This window comes from Myxine glutinosa, chromosome 1 (genome assembly GCF_964187855.1).
Source record: "Myxine glutinosa chromosome 1, kmMyxGlut1.1, whole genome shotgun sequence".
In the NCBI taxonomy this organism is placed as follows: Eukaryota; Metazoa; Chordata; class Myxini; order Myxiniformes; family Myxinidae; genus Myxine; species Myxine glutinosa.
The window spans coordinates 436,147,333-436,165,131 of NC_136261.1; the positions used below are offsets into that span (position 1 = coordinate 436,147,333).

The window sequence follows — 17,799 nt, forward strand, 5'->3', positions numbered from 1 at the left end:
TTGTGCTTTGATGACCTCTCTTTATTATGAAACCTTTCACAAATTCAAGTTTCACAAAAAATATAGGCAGGAGTTTTCTTCTGATAAACAATTTTACAACAAGGGTGTTCTCCCCACATCAGACATGTCAATCAAACATGGACTACAGCAAAGATAGAGCAACAATTGATGTCCAAACTGCCATGGAAAGATGCCATCTGGGCATAACCAAAAAGGGACAAGAAAACCAACCAAATCAGACAGAAAATAAAATTCCTAAACACTGGTCAAATCAAAAAACTCAAATGGAACTTGGCTGGATACATGGCAAGGACAGAGACAGGAATTACAAACTGGCAACCAAAGGAAGACCCTGAAGGAAGCATAATGAGATCCAAGATCAGATTGAGAGATTAAGTTATGTTACCATTTGAGTTATTGACATCAAATTTTCAACAATTCTCCATTATGAGAATTTGGAGAACCACATTGATAAATTTTACATTTTTTTTATAAGCTGTAATTTTCTTTAAACTGGAGCATTTTGAGGTTAGCATTTTGAGGTTAGCATTGCTGTCTTTTTGCAGCAATTTGCAGTCATTGTTGTGGACATTCTGGTGACAGCCAGACGTATGGCTTTCATCAGGGGATATGGGGTACTGGCTGGTTGCCAGGGGTTACAGACGGTACTCTGAGGAGTTGTGCTTTCAAGGTAGATGCCCAAAGGGCTATACACTTTCATGATAACTTTCTCCTTACTGATTCACTGAATACCTTGCCTTCTGCTGAGGATCGCTTACAAGGGGGGCACGCACAACCGGTATGGGTAATGCTATGTGAATTTAACAAATTTTATCAGCAAAACTTTTCTCACAGTCAGCGCACTTTTTATGTGAGCACAACAGTGTGGGTTGCACTATGGAGGTTCAAGCTCCGTTTGGAAATAAAATCCTTGTCACAAATAAAATATTTGTCATGATGCTCTAGTTGGTTATTATCTCAAAAGGTGGGTTTTAGGAGGTGGGAGGCAGTTCTCCCAGGATTCAAAATCTCCACCTCCTTTTTCGGAAAAGGATCATCATTCATGAACCAGTTTGAGAAACTTCATTCTCATAGCTTTGTTCTAAGGGCTCCTTTTAGAATCCATATGGAACGTCTGACAGATTCCACCTGGAGCTTGTTTCTCGAAATATTCCCCAGAATGCTTTTTAAGTACTCAGTTAGGGTTTTCTTGATCATCTGGATCCCTTCCCTGTTGCTCCAGCTATCACAGGTACAATTTCAGGTTTCTACAATTTCGAAATCCACTTCACATCATTTTTCATATCCTGGTATTTCAGATTTCAGCTCTCCTGTATGGATCTTCAAATGCAATTTCAAACTGCCATTTTGAGAGAAACCTTTCTCACATATCGAGCATTTGTGGGGGTCGCTCTCCTGTATGGATCCTCATATGTGATTTCAAATGTCTGCTATGAGAGAAACCTTTATCACATATTGAGCATTTGTAAGGTTTTAGGATGACAACATAGAATTACAAATGCAGAGAATGAATGGGATGGCAACATACAGATTAGCCCAGATTTAGGACAGGCAGAGAAGTTAACTGAGAAGGAAGTTGAGGGAGCGATAAAAGCAATGAAGAGTAGAAAAGCAGGAGGGCCGACGGGAGTTGTGGGAGATGTGTTGAAGGCAGCGGGAAATTGGGGTGTGACGAGAATGACAGAGATCTGTAATCTGGTGGTGAAATAAGGCCACATTCCAGTGGATTGGGCACTGAGTACCCTTGTCAAGGGGAAGGTGACCCTCTGGAAGGTATACAAGGGGAAGGTGACCCTCTGGATGATGGCTCGTATCGAGCAATAAAGTTATTGGAGCATGGAATGAAGGTATTGGAAAGGGTGTTGGAGAGGAGGATAAAGAAGAAAGTGAAGATCGACGAAATGCAGTTTGGATTTATGCCAGGAAGAGGAACGACAGACGTGCTTTTTATTGTAAGGCAGTTTCAGAAGAAGTAAAGGGAGAAGAGGAAGAAGTTGTTTCTTGGGTTTGTTGATCTGGAAAAAATATTCAATAGGGTTCCATGTGAAGTAGTGACATGGGAATTAAGGAAGTTTAGAATGGTTGATCAAAGTAGTGATGGCAATGTACGAGAGAGTGCGCACAGCTGTAAGGATGAAGGATGGGGACAGTGGTGAGTTTGAGGTGAAGGTGGGAGTGCATTATGGGTCAGTACTAAGTCCACTACTATTTGTAGCTGTGATGGAGCTGCTGGCTCGGAATGTAAAGGATGATTTACCGTGGGGGTTGTTGTATGCAGATGATCTGGTGTTGATTGCGGAAAGTATGGATGGACTGAAGAAGAAGATGAACAAGTGGAAGGAATGTATGGAGACAAAAGGTCTGAAAGTGAATATCTGAAAAACGAAGGTAATGACAAGTGATAAAGCATGTGGTGAGGTGGAAAAAACTGGGAAGTGGCTGTGTGCTGTGTGCAGGAAGGGTGTCGGAATGAACTCCATTCAATGTACAATGTTCGCATAGTGGGTTCATCAAAAATGTAGTGGTCTGAGTCATTAACCAGTGTGGCAGCTACATTCAAGTGTAAGGTGTGCACAGGCAGAGCTGCAGATGGAGGAAATGTTGAGTTGGATGTTGGAGACGGTGTGAAGCTGGAAGGTGTGAAAACATTTTGCTACCGAGGACACATGTTGAATGGAGAAGGTGGATCAGACTCGGCAACGGTTGCTGGAGTGAGATGTGCATGGAAGAAGTTTCGGGAACTGAGTGGCGTGCTGACAAGGAGGGGAGTGTCGTTGAAGCTGAAGGGAAAGATGTATGCTGCATGTGTGAGAAGTGTTATGATTTATGGGAGGGAGACATGGGTAATGAACGTAGAGCAGCAACAAAGGCTGCAAAGGGTGGAAATTCGAACGGTTTGGTGGATGTGTGGAGTATCATTGAGAGAGAGGAAGACAAATGATGAATTCCTAAAGATGATGGGAATAGAGACTGTGATGGATGCTGTGAAGAGAATCAGGTTGAGATGGTTTGGTCATGTGTTGAGGAAGGATGAAAGTCACTGGTTGAGAAGAATGGTGAAAATGAATGGAGAAGGAAGTAGCGGATGGGAAAGACCGAGAAAGACTTGGCTAAAGGTGGTGGAAGAAGAAATGCAGGCAAGGGGGTTAACAAGGGGAGATGCAGAAAATAGGGCAAAATGGAGAAGATTGTCATGGGGCCCGCAAGGCTAACCCCTGCCCTCGCAGGGAAAATGGCCTTAAAGTGCCTGTTGTTGTTGTTGTTGTTTTGAGCATTTGTAAGTTTGCTCTCCAGTATGGATCCTCATATGTGATTTCAAATTGCCGCTATGAGAGAAACCTTTATCACATATCAAGCATGTGTATGGTTTCTCCCCTGTATGGATCCTCATATGCAATTTCAAACTACCTTTCTGAGAGAAACCTTCATCACATATTGAGCACTTGTAAGGTCGCTCTCCTGTATGGAGCCTCATATGTAATTTCAAACTGCCTGTTTGAGAGAAACCTTTATCACATATCGAGCATTTGTGCGGTCGTTCTCGTGTATGGATCCTCATATGTAATTTCAAATTACCTTTGTGAGAGAAATCTTTATCACATATCGAGCATTTGTGTGGTCGCTCTCCTGTATGGATCCTCATATGTAATTTCAAACTGCCTTTTTGAGAGAAACCTGTGTCACATATCGAGCATTTGTAAGGTCGCTCTCCTGTATGGATCACCACATGTGATCTCAAATGGCCTTTTTGAAGGAAACCTTTATCACATTTCGAGCATTTGTAAGGTCGCTCTCCTGTATGGTTCATCATATGTAATTTCAACATGTCTTTTCGAGAGAAACCTGTGTCACATATCGAGCATTTGTAAGGTCGCTCTCCTGTATGGATCATCACATGTGATCTCAAATGGCCTTTTTGAAGGAAACCCTTATCACATATCGAGCATTTGTGTGGTCGCTCTCCTGTATGGATCCTCATATGTAATTTCAAACTGCCTTTTTGAGAGAAACCTGTGTCACATATCGAGCATTTGTGTGGTTGCTCTCCTGTATGGATCCTCAAATGTAATTTCAATTTGCTGTTTTGATGGAAACCTTTATCACATATCGAGCATTTGTGCGGTCGCTCTCCTGTATGGATCCTCATATGTAATTTCAATCTGCCTTTTTGAGAGAAACCTGTGTCACATATCGAGCATTTGTAAGGTCGCTCTCCTGTATGGATCATCACATGTGATCTCAAATGGCCTTTTTGAAGGAAACCCTTATCACATATCGAGCATTTGTGTGGTCGCTCTCCTGTATGGATCCTCATATGTAATTTCCAATGGCCTTTTCGAGAGAAACCCTTATCACATATCGAGCACTTGTGCGGTCGCTCTCCTGTATAAATCCTCATATGTTTCTTCAAATTGATTTTTGTCAAGAAACCTTTATCACAGGCAAAGCACTTGTGCGGATGTTTTCCAGTGTGGATCCTCATGTGTATTTTGATGTTACGTGTCGAGGCAAAATCCATTCTGCACACATTACACTTATAATGCAGCCGCCTTTCTACAACCTTTTTGTGTTTGTTTAATTTAACATTAATCTTGGTGTTGCGAGGCCCAGACTTGTATTTTATAGGAAGTGAGTCTTGCTTTCGTGATTGTTTCTTCAAAAAAGGCTTCTTACTCACTGTCAAACTGCGACTGAACCATATTTGTCCCATATTACTTCTGGATTGTTCTACAGAAAGAAGGAACACAATTTTCTTTTTTTTGTCAAAATCAAAATGCAAAATATTTAACACTTTTCCGAAAATTCGATATTTTCTCAACACAAAAGATCATATGTATTGTTATGAATTTAGGGGTTGGGGAATATCTAGATCTAGGTAGATCTGTGCAGGTATCATGCTTCGTCTGTCGTGGGTAGCTAGAACCACCTCGATGTAAATAAGTAAAGGACCTGAAGCCCGGATGTCGGATTAAGTGTATCTGTGTCCCCGCCACGAGGGTGCGGAGCAGGTTAAGTAGTTGTAGGGAATATGTGAACTCCATTATCTGTCGTTCCCTCTGTGAACTGAACATACCTGTGTCCCTCATAGCAATACACCCCAGACATGAGAAAGGCCCTTTATGCACCACATTGATTAAATCCTCCCCCCCTTCCCACCCCCCCCCCTCACAATGACTGATGATAAAACAAACCGCAAAGACAAGCAGGAGGCGGCCGCGCAGTACGCCACCATAGGGATGGAATATCATACAAGGCAGGCTAAGGCCACGCCCACCGCGCGATGGATGGACACTGCGGGGTTGGTGGGAGGGTCGCACGACTGGTGGGAGGGGACTCGTGAATTGTGGAGAGGCCCGGCTGACGTCAGAGCATGCCGAACAAGAGACTTTGAGCGGCGGACATTTTGTCACTTCGGTCTGGACTTTGGTGGTTAACGTGTGTGTGCCAACATTTTCCGTTCTCGTTCCTGGATCCATCCTGCCGGGACCTCCATCTCGACCTTTCTTCTCGCTTTGGCTGCTGCTTTGGCTGCTTTGGCTGCTGCTGCCAGACACCTTCCTTCCGCGCTCGCCCTGCTCGTTTGGTCCCTTCATCTGTGACTCGCTCGCCACAAACGTTGGGTGCATCGGAGGGCCGTGCCGAACCCAAGGAAAACGTTGCACAGCTGCAGAGGCGGGTTGCACGCCCGCTCCCTTCACGCAGGGATGTAAGGCCTGCCGCGCACCGGCGGACGTGCGCCTCACAGCTCGCGAACGGGGGCGCATTGAGGCCTTTCTTTTTGCCAACCGGAGCCGCGTTCGACAATGGTTGTTACACATCCAGAGAAAGATAAGATGCACCACAGAACATAACATGACGATTCTTTTATTTATTTCATTCCCCTGTGCTGTTGTTGAAGTGAGGTGTGCGGGATCCGGATTTAGGACATTTATTTACCTGCGCGTCCATTGTTCTCGTGTTCCGTTCAATAAACGTGTTTTTTTGTACATTGAATTCGGTTTTCGTTCGATTGATTTAAATTCCTGCAGGTTGAAGACTGCCGTCGAGATCGTGTCAGGTAAATCTCGCCGCTTCTTCCTCTTCCCCCCTTCCTACTGCGCGTGTATGGCAAATCCACCATTGACCCGCACGCCTCGTTAAGCTCTATTCATCCATGGTGATGCTCGGTCTTAACTGAGCCAAACCACACGACAACTGGTAGTCAGGATTGGGATTGAACCCTATAGTATTGTTATGAATTCGGGGTGGAGGAATATCTAGATTCAGGTAGATCTGCATAGGTAGGTGTCTGACTGTCGTGAAAGGGAACCTCACCTGTAATAAATTCTGTGTTTAGCCGTATGTCGGAGTAAGTGCGTCGCTGTGTTCCCGCCATGAGGAGGCGGAGCATGCTAATCCTTACAGGGATTATGGGTAAAATTCCCTTGTGTGCCATTCCCTCTGTGAGCAACCCAGTGTCCCTTATGGCAATACATCCCATAGACTTTAGATAGGTCCATTAGCGCACCACACATTAAATAATTCCCCCACCACCACAATGACTTTGGAAGAGCCAACAGGCAGCAGCCACCCAGTACGCCACCATGGGCGACAAACATTGTGCCTGGCAGACTGGAGCCACACCCAGGAGAACGTGTGATTGGTTGGGGTAAGAGTCTGGCCACTGATTGGTGAAAGGAAGGTGGAAGGAGGCGGCACACTGATTGGCCACCGACCGTTGACACCTCAGCCATTCAGTGCAGAAGGTGCAAATCGACAACTTAGAAGCAGGTTGCTGGTTGGAGGACAAGCGCCGTGACGACAGAAGGCGCGAAAGACCACAAAGAAATGAGGCACTGGTTGGGAGAGAAGAGGGCTGACGTCACACCGCGAGTGACAAAATGACTGGCTCGCCGGCATTTTTCTTCGTGGCTGTCTCTTGGCTGTCTCTTCGCTGGCTGGGTCTTCGCTTCTCTTCCCTTGGCCTCTTGCTCCTCATTGTCCCTTTGCGTTGGGCCTTCTCTTGCTTCGGACCTGGTGGAGGAACAAGCAGTTCAAAAGACGGTGGTGAGAAGGAACGCCGTCGATTCTCTGCCTTGCGTTGGTGTGCGAACGACGAATGACAAGCGGGGCCTGCGTTGGAGCTCTGACGAGCGGGCGCGCCGAGGGCAGCTACATGCTATGGACCGGGCAGTTCGGGCCAACAGGAGCTGCGTCGGACGACGCGCTCGAGCATCGCCCCAACGCTACACTGCCAGACACAGATAAGCTCACATCAACAAACGTGCACAAAACGGTTTCTTTTATTTAATTCATTCCCCTGTGCTGATGTTGAAGTGAGGTGTGCGGGATCCCGATTTAGGATTTAGTTTCTTCCGTCGCTTCCATTGTTCTCGGGTTCCGCATAATAAATTTTACAGCCGTGTTCGTTTGAGTTCATTTCCTACAGGATCGGAGCTGCCGGTGAGATCGCTACAGGAAAGAGCTTTCACCGCTTCTTCCTCTTCCTTCTTCCTTCCTTGCTTGCATAGTCAAGTCTGCAATTGATCATCGCCTCGGAGTTAAAGCCGGTTTGGCCATCCGCGATCCCACGGTATTAACTGAGGGCATTCGCGCGACAGTATAATTGGTGTCAAGAGTGAAGAGAATTTTGAGAATTTTTTTTCATAGTCGAGGTGATAAATTGGAATAGTCGATTGGGCTTGCGTGATGCGAAAGGCGCGCCATTAAATTTAAATCGATTCCCGAGGCAAAATACGCGCAAGAAAGCTACCTCTTCCCCATGGATGGAAGAGGCACATGATATGGAAGAAGAAAGGGTGGAAGGTGCAGAGAGCCTTGGAAGTGAGTCAGATGTAGATGGGGTGGAGAGCAGGGATGGAACTTCCCCTGCTACAGAGACGTCTCCAATGTCTTTCCAGGCCGCAATTGAGCAAATGATGATGGGAATGAAGGTAATGATAAAGAAAATGGATGCTCGGAAGGAGCGTAAGGAACGATGGTTGGCTAAACTGGATGCTCAGAGTGAGCGAATGAGTAACGAACTGAAGGGAATGAGTGAACAGGGGAAGGAAATACAGGAGAAGCCAAGGGTGGCCAATATTCAATCTGAACAGGGGGAATTGATAAATGGAATGGAAGAGATTGCGGCCCATGCTGATGTGCATGGGGCTCAGGAGCAGGGAATTGCAATTGAAATCAAATTAAAATGGGAGACTCCATGTTTGGAGGTGAATGGGGAGTGCATACAAGTGAATGGGGAATGTGAAAATTTTAATGGGGAATGTGAAAATTTTAATGGGGAATGTGAAAATTTTAATGGGGAATGTGAAAATTTTAATGGGGAATGTGAAAATTTTAATGGGGAATGTGAAAATTTTAATGGGGAATGTGAAAATTTTAATGGGGAATGTGAAATTTTTAATGGGGAATGTGAAAATTTTAATGGGGAATGAAAATTTTAATGGGGAATGTGAAAATTTTAATGGGGAATGTGAAAATTTTAATGGGGAATGTGAAAATTTTAATGGGGAATGTGAAAATTTTAATGGGGAATGTGAAAATTTTAATGGGGAATGTGAAAATTTTAATGGGGAATGTGAAAATTTTAATGGGGAATGTTTCCCACATGGAGGCCTGGAGGGTTGTCGGGGCCGGGTGGATGCCACAACACCCCAACCTGGGGATGGATTGGAATCCTTGCTGCACAGGTGCAGAGCAAGACGGGGTAACAATAGGGGGGGGGGGGGTAATGGAGCCGGACCAGGTATTTATTTGGGAAGGCCTGTGGGGGCCGCACATGATTGATGGGGATGTAAATGATGTGACCCAGCAGCTGAATACCTGGGACAATAGCATGGAGTTTGACCAGGCCCAAAGGAGCTTGGAGGATGGCGTGAGTCGGTTTGAGGTGGAGATTGAAGGGACCGAGGCAACCCCCACCATGCACAACAATTGGGTAAAAGAGGCTCTGAAATTACATACACAGCAAGGGGAGTGTTTTGGCTCCGAGCTGGATTTGGATGGTGATGAGTCGGGAGATCGAGCCTCAGATGATTTGGTCCCTGTAGGGAATTTGGAACAGTTGCAGTGAGGGCCAGAACAACCTGAGGGAGGAGTTGTTACCTGCAACTGCGCTTTGGCACAGGTGGTGAAAATTTTTAAAAGAAAAATGAAAATTACATTTAAATGGGAGTTGGATTTGGAGCAGCCTTGGGGGGAGTTGGTCCCCGGGCTGCGGAATTTGGACGAGGAGAGGTCATTGGGGATGGCCTCAGGGAAAAGTTGCCCTTTTCAAAATTTTGTAATGCCAGCCAGCAGGGGGGCTGGGCTGGGGGGATTTGGACATGGGGTCCAGCCATGTGTGTCGTGGTACGACTTGGGCCCCACAAGGGGGTCTGGTGTAGTGTGGCGTCCCTTGTCAATCGGGGCGCCGCCCAAGTGGGTGGCTCAGCTCGATAGGGTCACCGGACCCTGGTGGGGGTTAAGACCTCCCGCAGGGGGGGGGGGGTCAGAGGTGGTTTCGCAAGCCTGGGATGGCATATATTGAGAGGACTACTAGGGGGAGGTGTTGCGGATCGCGCCTTGGTGGTGGCATTGCGGACGGCCAACTTGGGCCTGATGTGGTGACCGCCCGGGCATTGAGCCTGACACCCTCTCGCTGAAACTCTGGGGCAGCCAGCATGTGGTGACCTGCCATGCTGTGCTGGTCTATGGACGTGGGTTGAACCACATGGACATAGCCTACTGGACAACGATGAGGGCATCTGTGGAACATGATGGTGTGAGAGTGATCTTCCACATATGTTCCGTTATTATTTGTAGACTTTCGGCTTGTGAAGAGAGCCATGGGAGTGTTGAATTGGGAATGTTTAACGTGCCGAGCATATGGGCCAAGCTCTGCTGGCATGTGTTTGGAAAAGCATCCTTCTTTGGTGAGATTAGTAAAATGTGAAAAATGTTTGGCATGGGTAATCTGAGGGTTAGATGCAAATTTAAGGGTGAATTTTGTGAGGCTGTGGTGGTCACTGACATCAATGGCACCATTATTGATCCCGGTGTGTTAGACCAAAGTGTTGGAGGCTGTGATAAAATTGATAGATTAGCAAGACACAGCTTACAACTGGCTATGCCGATATTTTGGACACTGTGTTATGGGGGGGATGGTGTTGGGTAGCCTGCGTGTCAACGTGGTGCTATGGGTGTCCGAGGTGTGTGGACCATGTCTTCTGGGTGAGTCTCTTGGTGTAGCATGGCTGTCTGCTGGACCTTGGCATGGTCAAGTGTGGGTGGGCACTGGGAGCTGCAGTTGTGTGGACTGGGGGATGAGGGAGGCGTAGGTGATGTGAGGGTGGATGCCACGCACTGTGACCGTCTCCCCCAGGGCCGAGGTTGTGAGTGTGGTTCTGGTTGTGTTTTTTGCAGCAGGTGCTCACCACATTGGCCAGCTGGGGCTGGAGCAGCTGTCTTCCTCGCAGGGGGGGGGGCAAAAGATGGATGGTGGGGTGCACCCTTATGGACACTCATGGGCCATGTTGGCGTTTCGACTGCTCAGCTTGTCGCGATGACCCTTGGACGTAGAGGTGCGGAGCTGTCGTGGCCACATGTAGTTTAGAACAGTTCACCATTGGATGCGGATCCACATACCTGCCAGTACAGTGGGGACAAAAGTAAAATTTGGTGGAACTTGATTGACCCAATGATAAATTTGGAGGATTTTTGATTGTGGATGGCACTTTTGGACCTGACCAACTGTAAATACCTGCAATTACCTGCACATCAAGGTCGAGGTAAGGCCTTTATGTTTACTGTCCCAGGCTTCAGGACTTGCTTATTGAATTGGGGACATGTAATCTGGAGTAGGGGTCGGGTGAGAGTGATGACATGGCCGGTGAGGGAGATGGAATGTGTATCACAGGGTCTTGTGGGTGGCGTTTGTTTATGTGTTGAGGTGATATGTTTTTATGTGGTCGTGAGTTTGGAAGTAGAAATATGAGTGACTTATAATTGAAATGTGTTGGTTAAATGTGAATGGGATTTCACATGAAGCAGGCCATGGCAACTCTTGTAACATCTTTTTGGTACCATCTTCTCTGAAATATGTGTTGAGAATTGAATGGCAGCGGGGGAGGAAATGTGTTTTGGGAATTTTGTGGGTGGGGAAGGTGTGCGTGTCCGCAGGTACAGATCAAGCTGTGAGGAGTGATGACTGTGACCCCCTTCTGCGGCAATTACCCCTGGCAGCCAGTGGTATCTGGAAATTGGAGCCGTCGGTGGAGGGTCTGTTTGGGTGCCCTGGGGTAAGAGACTCCCGGCGACCCGTGTGCTGTGCAGAAGCAGGAGGCAACAGAGCCTGGTGTGTGGAGACCCCCACCGGCGGGGTAATGGTGGAAAGGGGCTGTTTAACTTTCACGGGATCAAGAGGTAAAGGGGAGTGGGGGGTGCAATTAATTTGTAAGCCAAGTGACTTGTGTTTGGGACTGCGGGCACCACAGCCTGAAGCGCCCCCACCATCATGATTGTGCAGTACCTCCTCCCCGCTGCCTAGTTGAGAGAAATGCACACATGTGATACGACATCTATGCCATGGTTCTGCAGGGCGGGGGGGGGGGGGGTGAAATAAGTGCTTGGTCGTGATTTAGTGTTGTAACGATTTTTGGAATGGGAATGAATGGTTATGGGATTTGTGTTGAATGAATGTGGGCGAAATCCACCAAGGTATGTCACTCACCTGTATCACCAGGACAGGGCCCGTGGAAATTTAGAGGTACATTGGGATGGCCCGCAAGTAATGTTGCATCTTGTGGCATCCACAAGGGGACGCGGTCTGTAGGAAGGGGTTTGTACAAATGTTTTATTCGAGTTTACGAATTTTTGAAGGTTTGGATAAGGTTAAGTTTTGTGGTGAAGTTAGTTTTTGCATGTTGTTGTTTGTTTCCTCCCTCCGCAGGAACAACAAATTCTAATGATTAAGGGGGATAACATGTTAAGGAGCATAGGTAGGTAGATTTGGCTTACTTCCCACAGCCCTCCTGCTTTATTTCAGAGGCTAATTGAGTGTGAGACGGTAAGTGCTAAGACTGGAATGGTAGCGCCTGCAGTGTACCTTGCAGGGGCTATGGCTCCAGGGGGGAGGGGGTAGGGGGCGCTGCGTTATGAATTTAGGGGTTCGGGAATATCTAGATCTAGGTAGATCTGTGTAGGTATCATGCTTCGTCTGTCGTGGGTAGCTAGAACCACCTCGATGTAAATAAGTAGAGGACCTGTAGCCCGTATGTCGGATTAAGTGTATCTTCGTCCCCGCCACGAGGGAGAGGGGCATGTTAAGTAGTTGTAGGGAATATGCTAACTCCATTGTGTGTCGTTCCCTCTGTGAGCATACCTGTGTCCCTTATGGCAATACACCCCATAGACATTAGATAGGCCCTTAGTGCACCACATTGATTAAATTCCCCCATCCCCCCCCCCCCCCCCCCCCCCCCACCATACAATGACTGACGATAAAACAAACCGGAAAGACAAGCGAGACGACTAGGTCCCCCATCGGTGAAGTGATGCGAGTTGACAAAGTGGAAGACGCAGAAAACATTCTATGATATGATATTTTGCTCACAAGGTTCAGACATACATGAGGGCGGCCATCTTGGATTTTGACGTGGCGACCAAATTTTCAATAGCGTTATTCCGTGTGCCTACATACAACCAACCACCAGATTAGAAGTTAGTACTTCAATTATTTTTCAAGATATTTCACTCAAGGTTCAGACATATATATGGTGGCGGCCATCTTGGATTTTGACGTGGCGACCCAATTTTCAATAGCTTTCTTCCTCATGCCGAGATACACCCACACCAATTTCGAAGTTGGTACTTCGCTTCTTTTTAAAGATATTCATCTCACAAGGTTCAGACATACATGGCGGCGGCCATCTTGGATTTTGACGTGGCGACCCAATTTTAAACAGCGTTCTTGCTTGTGCCGAGATACACCCACACACCAGATTAGAAGTTGGTACTTCGCTTATTTTTCGAGATATTTCGCTCACAAGTTTCAGACATATATATGGTGGCGGCCATCTTGGATTTTGACGTGGCGACCCAATTTTCAATAGCCTTCTTCCTTATGCCGAGATACACCGACACACCAGATTAGAAGTTGGTACTTTGCTTATTTTTCAAGATATTCATCTCACAAGCTTCAGACATACATGGCGGCGGCCATCTTGGATTTTGACGTGGCGACGCAATTTTCAACAGCTTTCTTCCTTATGCAGAGATACACCGACACACCAAATTAGAAGTTGGGACTTCGCTTATTTTTCAAGATATTCATCTCACAATATTCAGACATACATGGCGGCGGCCATCTTGGATTTTGACGTGGCGACCCAATTTTAAACAGTGTTCTTGCTTGTGCCTAGATACACCCACACACCAGATTAGAAGTTGGTACTTCGCTTATTTTTCAAAATATTTCGCTCACAAATTTCAGACATATATATGGTGGCGGCCATCTTGGATTTTGACGTGGTGACCCAATTTTCAATAGCTTTCTTCGTTATGCCGAGATACACCCACACACCAAATTAGAAGTTGGTACTTCGCTTATTTTTCAAGATATTCATCTCACAAGGTTGACATACATGGCGGCGGCCATCTTTGATTTTGATGTGGCGACCCAATTTTTCAACAGCGTTCTTGCTTGTGCCTAGATACACCCACCCAACAGATTAGAAGTTGGTACTTCGCTTATTTTTCAAGATATTCAGCTCAAAAGGTTCAGACATACATGGCATCAGACATACATGGCGGCGGCCATCTTGGATTTTGACGTGGGTTGCACCCACACACCAAATTCGAAGGCAGTCCTTCGCTTACACATGCATGAACACCCACCCACACGCACGCAAGCCCGCGCGGACGGACGGACGGAAGGAAGGACACACGGACGGAGGGGAAAACCATAGTCCCCCTTTCGCTACGCGGTGCGACGGGGGACAACAAGCAGGAGGCGGCCGCCCAGTGTGCCACCATGGCAATGGAACATCGTACAAGGCAGGCTAAGGTCACACCCACCGCGCGATGGATGGACAGTGAGGGGTTGGTGGTTGGGTCGCACGACTGGTGGGAGGGGACTAGAGAATTTGGGAGAGGCCCGGCTGACGTCAGAGCACGCCGAACAAGAGACTTGGAGCGGCGGACATTTTGTCACTTCAGTCCAGGCTTTGGTGGTGAACGTATGTGTGCCAACATTTTCCCTTCTCGTTCCTGGATCCATTCTGCCCGGACCTCCGTCTCGACCTTTCTTCTCGCTTTGGCTTCTGCCTTCCCAGACCTTCCTTCCTCCCTCGCCCTCCTCGTTTGGTCCCTTCATCTGCGACTCACTCGCCATGAACGTTGGGTGCATCGGAGGGCCGTGCCGAACCCGAGGAGGACGTTGCACGGCTGCGGAGGCGGGTTGCACGCCCGCTCGCCCGCTTCGTGCGCGGACGCGAAGCCTGCCGCGCACGGGCAGGCGTGGGCCCAGCAGCGCGCAAACGGGGGCGCATCGAGGCCTTTCTTCGCGCCAACCAGAGCCGCATTGGACGACGGATGTTACACATCCAGAGACAGATAGGACGCACCACAGAACATAACGCGATGATTCTTTTATTTAATTCCTTCCCCTGTGCTGTTGTGTAAGTGCTGTGTGTGGGATCCCAATTAAGGACATTTATTTACTGACTCGTCCATTGTTCTCGGGTTCCGTTCAATGAATGTGTTTCTTTTTGTGCATTGAATTAGGTTTTCGTTCGCTTGATTTATTTTCCTGCAGGTTGAAGACTGCCAGCGAGATCGTGTCAGGTAATCTCGCCGCTTCTTCCTTTCCCCTACCCCTTCCTCCTGCTCGTGTATTGCAAATCCGCCATTGACTTGGATGCCTCATTGTTTGATTCATCCGTGGTGACGCTCGGTCTTAACTGAGCCAAACCACACGACAGTATGTTAATTTTTTACATTTCCACTCACCAGTTGCAAAACAGGAGGCACTTCCATTTGTCATGTGAATATCATCTGAACCTTTCTTTGCAGAAGCACATTTTGAATCATCTGTGACAGATAAATCGTTGTTGTGTTGTTTGCCTTCCACATTTACAGGATAGACATCACCTGTGTACAAATCAGCGTCAGTCCTTTGCAGGGAAATGGGATTGAGAACCATCTTGAGAGTTCATAGAACATGTTACATCATGGAATTTATAATTCACTTTAAAAATAACCATCGGAACAATACCTCTGGGTGCTCACCTGGTAGAATAAAGCAGTACACTACACTGACTATAGGTATTTTAAACCGTATCATGGCATTTTTAACCAATTTCAATGGATGCTGGAAGACAGGGCAGCATGTGCAATCATACTAACATAATCACAAGACTTTAAACAAAAAGAAAAAAAAACTATTTTGAGGAGCAACCTCCCACGCTTCCGAACCCACCTCCCCCGACCCCCGCCTCCCCCCCCCCCCCCCCCATAGACTACCTTTGACCCTGATTTTTTAAATGCCAGGAGAAAACGTTGGCACATCATAGGCAATGAACGGAATGTTGTTGTCAAGTTTCATTGGAATTGGATGTGTAGTTTCTGAGAAGAAAGCAAATACCTATTTTGGAGGGCAGCCCCTGCCCCCCCCCCCCCATAGAACCTCAAAGGGGCAGATTTTTTAAAATATGGTGAACAAACTTTTGTACAGCACGGGTGGCGAAGGTTGTGGTCAAGTGTCATCAAAATTGTGTGTGTAGTTTCAGAGAAGAAAGCATATATCTATTTTGGGGGGTCAAACCAGGACCCAAATGCCCCACCCCCACCCCCTGTTGAGTCCCTTAGACTTCGATTTTCTTAGTGCTGTGAACAAACATTGGTACATCCCAAGTGATGAAGGTTGTGGTCAAGTTTCATCGAAATAGTGTGTAATTTCAGAGGAAAATCCAATTCCTATTTTGGGAAGGGTGGGGGGGGGGGGGGGGGTCAAACTGGATCCAATTTGATCCTCGGTAGACCCCCTTAGACACCGACTTTTTTAAATGCCATCAACAAACTGTAGTCATAACCTAACAAATATAATTTGTGCCAAGTTTGGTCACAATCCAATCAGCGGTTGCGGAGAAGTTGCAAGTTTTTTCGGAGTGATGGATGGATGGACGGACTGACGATGCACCACCGCATAAGCTCCCAGGAACTACGTTTCAAGCAAGTTAAAAATGAAGTTAAATATTGTCATAAATAAAAATTCCGGATGTTAAGCACTATTGAAGCATGCCAACCTGAAGGTTAGTGGAAGTAACAAGAAGGCGATTTGTGTTCAACAGTGTTCAAGTATTTAATTCAAAATAAATAAAATAAACATTGTAAAATTCATCTTTAAAAAATCCTGGAATTTACTGACGTTGAACAGTGTCTATTACATCACTCAATCCAACACGTCACATTAGTTATTTGTGCCTGTTGTTTGTGTCCTTTATAATGTCATTATCAACAGCAACTCTCTGGTTTGGAATGATTTGCAATTTTGTTTGACTCCGAAGCAGCAGATAGAGTGAAAATATTGTTGCAGACTCGGGGTTTTGGGTTTGGGGTGCGTCACGAGTGGGACTTCTCAGACTCTCCCCGACCTCTGGACCCGCAGGTCGCCGTGCCGTGGATAGGTTTGCGGCCTAACGGGATGGTAAGCAACGACTGACACCGATTGAGACCGCCAAACATGGCAACACAATTTATCTCGGCAGGTGATCCTCCCATGGCATAAACAGGTAGGCAGCTTTTGCTCGGGTGCCCAGCGCGTTCAAACAGCAGCTATTGCTCTGCTCTGGTGTTCCAGCTTTTAATCCGCATCCGCACTAAATATTCTATCGCATGTAATTCCCCCTGTGGGAAAGTTCGGCAGCACATCCATAACCTGCCATTTCATTTAAATGTTCGCACTCACATTTGGCGGATTTCCTTCGGGGAACCCGGACGTGTTCTCCACATCCACTGCTCATGCTGTGGAACCTCCACAGACGTCACACACATACGCGCAGCTCCGTAACCTTCACCACGCCCCTTCCCGCACCGTGGTACATCCGGTACATCCCCAAATCGCCTCGCGGACCAGCGCACACAACGTACACACCCCGACAATCTCATGATCTCTCGCACACCATTTATTCACACGATCCACTCCACAGTCAATCTCACTCCATTCACACACATGGGTCACCCCATGACAGTTTACACACTACTTTACATATGAGCCTTTCCGCGGAGATCCCGCAGCTGAATTTGCCATTTGTGCCACGCACACTCAGCCGCACACCATTCCTTGGGAATTTTTTTTTCAATCATCTGCATTCGGACGTTTTGCTGGCACAGACCGTTAACACACAGTGACAATATGCCTCGAAATCTGACCTCTTTGGACCGGTACGGATTACAAACCTGTTCTTTTTAATCTCCCTCGCACAGGACCAGAACATCCCAGCATTTAAAATATTTCCTGCTCGGTAACCTCACCCCTCCCCTCAGTCAAGGTAACGGTTACCCTCGACTGAATCGGTACATGACCCGTACTCTCGCTCGTTCATGCACTCCACTCTGCACGTTCGTGGCATACACTCCGTTACACTCAGGCTCGGCACTCAAAAAATTCCGGGTTCTTTATTCTACCTCAGCTCGGCATGCACCCTTTCACATCATGCATTAACTCCAGCTTACACAGCCACACCTCGTCGTGATCCGCTTTGATCGCTCACATCCTCTCCACCTGCACCTGTCATGCAT

The 17,799-nt window shown here is 47.1% G+C and overlaps 1 protein-coding gene across 2 annotated transcripts in view; it reads right to left on the reverse strand.

Annotated features, from left to right (window-relative positions):
* The window catches only part of LOC137418116 (uncharacterized), a 60,949-nt gene continuing 43,150 nt past the window's right edge, over nucleotides 1-17,799 (reverse strand). For both annotated transcript variants that reach the window (XM_078770717.1, XM_078770716.1), the window contains 2 exons: nucleotides 15,010-15,150; nucleotides 1-4,749 (listed from right to left, as the gene is read on the reverse strand). In XM_078770717.1, the coding sequence (XP_078626843.1) occupies nucleotides 3,260-4,749; nucleotides 15,010-15,150 (1,631 nt within the window). In that variant the 3' untranslated portion in view covers nucleotides 1-3,259. The remainder of the gene's footprint in view (nucleotides 4,750-15,009; nucleotides 15,151-17,799) is intronic.